This window comes from Vigna unguiculata, chromosome 6 (genome assembly GCF_037176805.1).
Source record: "Vigna unguiculata cultivar grain cowpea cultivar isolate G323 ecotype 2 chromosome 6, ASM3717680v1, whole genome shotgun sequence".
Lineage (NCBI taxonomy): Eukaryota > Viridiplantae > Streptophyta > Magnoliopsida > Fabales > Fabaceae > Vigna > Vigna unguiculata.
Genome location: NC_140797.1, coordinates 43,288,512 through 43,297,229, shown reverse-complemented (window position 1 = coordinate 43,297,229; position 8,718 = coordinate 43,288,512). Strand labels below are relative to the sequence as shown.

The 8,718-nt window shown below is 27.9% G+C and overlaps 1 protein-coding gene across 1 annotated transcript; it reads right to left on the bottom strand.

Annotated features, from left to right (window-relative positions):
- Positions 1–344: 344 nt before the first annotated feature.
- On the bottom strand, positions 345–2,290 carry LOC114188812 (Plastid-lipid associated protein PAP / fibrillin family protein). Its single transcript, XM_028077456.2, has 3 exons — positions 1,802–2,290; positions 961–1,156; positions 345–848 (listed from the first exon to the last, which is right to left on the bottom strand). The coding sequence occupies exons 1-3, from the start codon at positions 2,227–2,229 to the stop codon at positions 534–536; spliced, it is 939 nt and encodes a 312-aa protein (XP_027933257.1). The 5' UTR covers positions 2,230–2,290; the 3' UTR covers positions 345–533.
- Between the last annotated feature and the right edge of the window lie 6,428 nt (positions 2,291–8,718).

Here is an 8,718-nt window from a genome sequence, read left to right as displayed (position 1 = left end):
CAGTAAACATTATGAGCTTTTGAATGGGTGTACATCAACAATATTCCATAATTATAATAAAATTTCTCATTGGACTAAACGAAATGATATTCTAGTTTGCGACCATTTCTTTCTCTAAAATAAACCGCTGGAAAATAGATAGGGGATGGGCGAGTGATGGATCGAAAGAAGAGAGTCAGTAGCAGAGGAAATGGGATAAGTAGAAAGTTTGTTCCCTTTTTAATATTAGTCTGCATTTTAATTATCTATCCTAAATATTGAAATTAAAGTATTCGGTTCTGGTGAGGACGCGTATAGATAGACAAGAAAATCGGCAAAACAAAAGCAGAAAACTTTTTATGATGTTACTTGAAGCTGCTTGATGCCATTCGCTTTTACCCGTAAAATTTCTCATTAACGAACAATAATTCACGTCACGGCATCAACTCTGTTCTACACATGTATATTCAGAATCATTGTATACATAGCTGGGATCCTGTACTTATTATAGACATTAACCGGATATTAATCCGAAGTAAAGTCGATTGTTGTGTTTAAATTGTTAAAAGAGAGCTTCCTTCTTTGATGAGAACAAAGACACTGCCAGCATCACCCCTTGAGATACGCAATTCCTGGTCAAGGTATGTAGTGAGTAACCAGGACTGGGCATTGGTGTTGGAAATTGGGATCTTCAAGGGAGGCTGGCTTGAGATTGTTTTCACAACCGATGAGGCTGTGTCTTGAACAGAGGTGAGGATGCCTTTGAAAGGTGTAAGGTCAATCTTTTGACCCAGAAACTCGACATTTTCTGGTATCTCTAACGAGTCTGTAAGCTGTGGTGTGCCAATGATGCCTTCCTCAAACTTTATCTAAACAATATGCAACATCAGAAAAACGTTACTTGTGAAGCTAAACAAGAGTCAAAATCAAGATGCTAAAGTAGACGACGATGAGTGTCAAAATTCAATTCACTACACAAACCTGAACGCGTTTTGGACTTCGGACATCGAATTTGGCATTTGTACTAATTGAGGTGGTGGCCAAAGGACTGGCGAACTGAACAGAGTTTTGGACAGTGAAATTTTGCGAGTCGATTGTCTGAGATATTTCCTCTACCTTCACCAACGGAAGTGTTCCCCTTGACAACAGCGGAAATAAACCTGCAAAGGATGTATATCTGCGAACACCACAAGTCCACCCATGAGCTCGTAAGTTCCAGTTCACAACCTCTACCTTTCATATACACATACATATTGGGGAAAGAACACAATCCATAGAAGAAACTAAAAAACTTCAAATATGTTTTTTGTTCCTGTCAATATTAAAGCTTATTCTTTTCGGTTCCCATACAATTATTTTTTAATTTTTTATTCCTATAATTTTTTCACTCACCACCATGACAGCAAACAATAAAAACAAAAAACCTACAATTATTATGTTTATAGGAACATAAAACATGTTGCCAGCGACACAAGAAATGTATTAACTTCAGTTTCTAAGAGCATTCAATTGTATAATAACTGGATGAAGGTGTTTTCCACCATAGAAAAGGATGAAAACCTTAAAATATATTGTGACAACAAAATATTGAATTGAACAAAAGGCGTGACAGACAGATTGGGGGATTAAATTATGCTAAAACTAAAAAACCGAAGTTGGTAGCAGAAACCCAGTCCTTTTGCATTCAACCCCAAGGTAATTTTGAAATGAGAAAAATAAAAGTGTATTAAGAAGGCTTAAGGCTTTTGTATTGGTCTATGTATAATATATAGATGAAGTTGATGTTAGGGTTTGGCGCAATTGGTATAAGAAGGTAGCTTACGCGAGAATCCATTTTCCGTTGAGGAGAGTCAAGGCATCGGTTGGAGCAGGGGTAGGGTTCTTGGCCTCAAGCTGAGTGATCAATTCCACGATCTCCGCTCTCGTTTCGCTCGTTGCCTTCAGTCCACGATTCGTGCCGTAGAACGAACCCACCAAAGCCTTCTTCAGGTTCTCTGTCTCCGGCTCTGTCGCCACTTTCTCCTCCACCGCCACGCCACCGCCGTACGCCTCCTCCTTCTCCGTGCCCCACTCGTCTTCGCTCGTCACCGCTCGGACGCGCCACGCTGAAGTCGCTGATTCGGCGACCATCCTCGGCCTTCTGACGGGCTTGGTCCAATTCCCAAGCGAGCGTGGTGGCCGCGAAACAGAGGCCGAAGAGTTGAGCGGTGGAACGCATAGAAGATTGTTGAGGTGTGAGAGAGACGCCATTGTTGAGAAAATAGAAGAGAACAGAACACAGAAGAGCCAAGCAAAACAGTGGGATTTATAAGGACAAGTGAGAAATCAGAATTTATTGGTCTAAGGTTGAAAATGCAGTAAAATGAAAAGAGCGTGTCGTCCGGATTCGGAAGACATTAATTTCCTTCTATTAACTATATTATATTAAGAAGAATAATTAATTTGCATCAGTTTTATTATTTTTATATTAAAAATTGAAATAATTAAAATAATATATATATATATATATATTTATCTTCTAGAATAATAAAGGAATTTTCATAATATCCGTTTTATCCTAATTATTTTATAAATAATTTATTTTTAATCATTTATTTTACATATTTTATTTTTTTTTAATTATTTCTCTCTTTTGTCTTAAATCATTATTTAAGTTTTTTTTTTACATATCTTATTTTTTTAAATTTTATATTTAACAACTATTTTAAAAATTATATATTTATTATTGATCTTAAATTTTTTGAAAATTAAAAAATGCAAAGACACAGGCGCGATAACACCTGTGTGTTCGCTAGTATATATAATAGATTTTATAAAGATTTAATTATTCGTATGGTACTCACTTTGGTTGAAGTGTGTCAAATTGGTATCTTACGAGAAAGAGGAAGAAGCAAGGCTTGATCGACGCCAATGACATTCCTGACAGCAATACCGGTAAGGACCTAAATAATTTGTTCTTCGGTGAATGACTTCTTCATTGCCACATCACCACAATCTTAATGTGATTTCTGATAATCTACGGGATAGACTTGATGGCACTTAAACTTATTTGGGAACTAAATTGACACTTATTTTAGCGGAAGTCATTAAACCTTTTATAAATCTTAAAATGTTATATTTTCTAATTTTTAAACAATAAGATATAAAATAAGGATTTCAAAAATTTTAAAATTTTTATCAATAAAGAAAAGAAAATATTTATATTTAATTTTTTTTTTATATTTTAAATGTTTAACTTTATTGTCGTTGATTTTTATATTAACTTAAAATTTAATATTTAATTATATTTAATTTGCAGCAACATGAAAATATAATTATCTTATAATTTTATTATTTTTTAATTTTTATCGATGATCATTAAATAAAATATTAAATATATCATATAATATATATGGGCATTCTTATCTTTTAAATAAAATAAAATTATATTAATAATTATTAAATTAAATTTTATTTAATATATTTTTATAAAATTAAATATATATTAATTTTTTTTAATCTTATCTTAGAACATTCATTAGCAGAACCTCGAAATTAAACTGAATTTATGACATCAATGAAAGAGTCTTCAATTAGATTCATACAACACAAAATAATGCAAAAGAAGACATAAATAGTTCCATTTCCATTTCTAAGTTCCGGATCTTATAAAATTTCTAAATTAATCGATATTGAGATGATAACAAAAATTTAAATCTTTGATATTAAATAAAGGATTAAATATGTTTTTTGTTTTTTAACTTTGAATGAATTTTGGAATTAACACATTTCGAAACTTTGAACCAATTTAGTCATTTATCTTTCGAAATACGTGAATTTAGTCATTTTAATCAAATTTTGTTAAGTTTATTTGATATTTCAAACGTATTTCATAATAATATTTGACTTCATATTAAAGTAAAAATGTGTCAAATTGTATAAACAACTTAAATACAATATTGAAATGCGTACAAAACATCAAATAAACCTAACAAAATTGGATTAAAATGACTAAATCCACGCATTTCAAAAGATGAAGACTAAATTGGTCCAAAATTTCAAAATAGACTAATTCTAAAATTCATTGAAAATTAAGGGACCAAAAACATATTTAACTCTGAAATAAAACTCTTATTTTTACAATTAAAAAGAATTTTTGTTTACACTAAGAGGAATTTTTAATTCATATAAATATTCTATAATAAAATAATAGAGTTAAAATATAAATAATATATCATTAATCAATATTTTACGAGTTGTGTAGATGTGTAGATATAGGATTTTAAAAATAATATAGCATAGTATTTTACACTTCTTCAAAACAAAAAGATATCCAACAAATATAATATCTGTGTCCCAATTTAATTACATTGTATATGTTTTTAAATGAAAAAAAAAGTTAAAATACTCCGTTGGTTCACGTTTTTTTCAAAAATCTTAATTTTGATAAAAAATAGACTAATTCCAAAATTCACTGAAATTTAAGGAACCAAAAACATATTTTTTTTTACAATTAAAAAGAATTAAAAAATAAACTGAAATATAATCAAAATAACAAATATATGGACCAAATTGAGATTCAAACAATGATTTGACATGTGTCACCTTACTGACTTGATACATGGCATGAATAATTTTCAAAAAAAAATTAAAAAATGAGGAGCTGACACGTGACACATCCTTAATACATTTACCATCATACTAATGGAATTGAACTAATTATTACGCATTTAAAAAATATGGACCTGTTTGAGACTAAAAAAAATTTTATGACCTAATTGAGATTTTTAAACAAAAACGTAAATCAATGGAGTATTTTAACCAAAAAAATACTATATATTATATTTTACGCTGAATAGATGTTTATAAATTTATAAATTATAGTTACATTAATAAAAATAATTTATATTGTATATAAAATTCATTAAAATGTTTTTATTTGATAAAAAATAAAGTTTAGTTTAATCATAAAAGGTAAAAATAATAATTTCAGAAGGATACATTTTTATGAAGATTAAGCGTGTAAACGAAATATAAAATGAGAAAAATAAATTAACTAGTTATGAAATATGCTTCAAAATAAAAGAAGATGTAAATGAATGAAAATCATTAATCGGAGGTGCTAAAAACATAAATGCTTCACTATATTATGATTTATAATATAAACACAATTTCTTCTAAAAAAACACATATAATTTAAAATACTGTTAAGTTGACAAATCATGAATACAATTGTTTGTCTGGATGGGTTGGTGGAACTGAACACATGATTAATTTTTTTATCAATGAACTCTGTTTATAAAAACATTAATGAATTCATGTAAATGTGAACATAATTTGATTATTTTAACAATTACAAATATTATTAATAAAATAAATAAATAAATATGCTAGTTAGGTAAAATGAGTAATCTAATCAATTAAAAACAAAAATATAATTAAATATATGAAAATAAGAGTTAGAAGAGACGTGTGATACTGTAGAATCCTTAAGGACCTTGTACCCAATTTTATGAGTCATGTCAAATGGACCAGGGCTGATATTTTGATTATGGACTTGCTTTGAGGCTTTCAATTTGCCAAGAAAAAATTGAAAGTTTGAGCCACTCGTTAAACTATCGTTTTCTGATATGTTCAAGTGAAAAAGGACACTCTAATGTGTCGTGACAACTCTAGAATCTTCCGTTTCCTCGTTGATTTTGAAGCTTAAATTTCAACATTTGTCACGTTCTCGTTCTCGTTCTCGTTTTCGTTTTCATTTGCATTTCTCGCCAATTTCACATTGCTATGCGGTGTCATCCATGTATTTATAATCAAGAAAGATGGTTAAGACAATTTTTTTTAGGTTTTTTTAACACTTCGTGTTATATTATTTAAAAATTATTAAAAATTACTTTTATTTTTATTTATAAGATCTGTCAACTAATTCATTTTTTTCAGAAAAATAATAACTATAAATACTTAGCAACCGAATTTTATGTCATTCATTTAAAATATCTATTATTATTTTGTATTAAACATATGTCAATTAAATAATATAATTTCAGAACAAAAATTAATATATCATAAGTTTTATTGTAAGAAAATTTATCATTTTTCTATTCATCAAATCACCTATATAAATACATATAATAAGATACTTACTCAAAATTTAAATTAAGAAAATATATGGTTTCTAAAAATGATCATAAAAATCAACAACATAATTCATAATTAATAACAAAATAAATTACTATAATAATAATATATCAATAATGTCAATATCCTTCTTACTGGAGTATAAATATTTTGAATATTTAGCTTGCAAAGAAAAAATTCAAGTTATGTTTTTTAGATCTTTGCAAAATTGTTTCATAGTTGTGCATGTGAGGATAAATGATATCACTTGTTTTGATATGTTTTGTTCTTTCACAAAATAATAAATTTCGATCAATATGTAAGTTTGACTAATTATCACAATACGACTACATATATTTAGAATTAGTAACCCCAAATAACCAACTGATTGTTTAAGTCATTAACTCACAAGTAGTCGTTGTTATACAATGATATTTAACTTTTATAGAAAAGAAAAAATACAATTATTTGTTTCTTATTAGTTCAAGACACTGTAGAAAAATCATGAAGTACCATTCGGTCAATCAAAAAAATGTATAGTAAGAAGAAAAGTCGTGCAATTTGAATCACACCATCTTGTAGTTCTAGTTTATTATCTTATTCAAGTAAAATACCTTATCCTGAATATTTATTCAAACATCTAATAAAGGTTGTTTCTCAATGCTTTTCACAAGGTTTGTACATAAATTAAAATAAATTGTGTACAAAGTACACAAGATCAAGTTTAGTCACAAACAATGTTAGCTTATCGTATTGTTTCATTGAAAAATTCGTAGACTTGAGACCTAATAAACATGTGTCTTCAAAATTTCAATGCATATTTTTGTTGATAAATATAAATTCTTTCAAGATTACAAATTATCTCCTGCTCCAAAAAAATATTTTAATATTCTCAACTTAGTTTTACAGTTGGGTATATAAGTGTGAGACAAAGTTTTACATCGAGTAAAAATGAAAAAGTTGAGCATTATACAAAGATAAATATCCATAAACACATTGTTTTCAAGTTTTGGGTCAGAAGTGATGTCAATCCTTATTTGTGAGTTGGACTCATGTCTTATTGAAATTGTATCTCTCTGGTGATTCTCTCTTGAAAAATTCAACTAGTAAAAATCACTGTATCAGTGTCGACACGGTCTAATTTAGAATAAAAGGTTATCATATTATTTTGACCCAATTAGTTATCATATTAGGATGAGTATTGCACCATTCTATATATAAATACATGTTATAATTTTCAAATAACTTTATCTTAGATATTCTTATAAACTTTGATATCTCAATTATATTGATATTTCAAAATTTATCAATTATTTGTTATTTTATGAAAACTTATTAAAATGAAAAAGAAAATAAATAAATACAAAGTATAAAAATCAAACCAAATTCATGATAAAAAATAATACCTCATAAAATATAGACAAACTATATTTATTATAAAAAATATAATAAACATTAGGGTAAAACATTACATTATCGATATAATAATTTTCTTTAAAAAAAATTAAATTAAATATATTTACAAAAATTCACATATCATCTCTTTAAAACTTCAAGTAATCACCGGTCAATCTAGATATCCATTAAAATACTGTTCACTTAAGTTATACTAATTATCTTCAACAGGGCAAAAGTTGAATATATGTATAAGTGAAAATAAGCCAAATTATTTAATTGTGATCGACACGAATCACAAAGATTGAGTTTATTTTTTAGTTTTTCCAGACCAAATTAAGATATGGTATATATGATGTGTTTTGAAGTGGATCGAACGTAAAAAAACATACATACTTGATCTGTTTTATAAAAATGCATATAAACAAGTTTATAGGTTTAAAAAACACATAAGCCAACGGTCATAGGAGGAGGTTCACCATATATAAGTTTTTCACATTATTATTGGTAAGTCATTTCAAGATTTTGGGCCCAATTCGGTTCGTGTTTGGGCATTTTCCTAATTCCCTTCCTTTTGGGCTTGATGCCTTAAGTGTTTGTAATTTGGTCAACCTCTCCCTTACATCGGAGAACAACTTAGAAGAAAGAAAACAACTGCCATTTTTTGTTCAGTTTCAAAGTCAGTAACAACGACTGCAATAAATATTTTTTAAAATCATCACAATTCAAAATTTTAGCTATAAAAGCGTTTCGTTATTTCTAAATATTTTTTAATTGATATCATGATATATGTGATAAAATATTTAATACTATGATAAAAAAAAACCTCAATTGTTCATCGGAAAGCATATTTTTAGAATCCATTTCTTAATAAATAAATGGTTCAAAAGTAACTTTTTTAAGTACGCCTATTATTAAAAAAAAAAGTAAACATATATTTAATCTCGATGTTATAATAATATTAAAATACTGAAAAATTATTTATTCATTATTACCGTGCTTAGATGGTCGGAGGCAGAAGATTTTGCTTTTTGAAGAGTCATAGGACGTCCACGTATAGATTGATTGGTTGGACTCCATCTACTAACCAACACCAATCATTGATTAAAATTGCATCAGGACTAAACAATCTTATCATCATTCAAATTAACAATCATTCTATTCTTTAAATCAAATTTCAAAATCCTTAATCTTTCTCCAATAAATTTTATTTGAAGAAATTAAATATTGCTTTAATCACGGAGGATG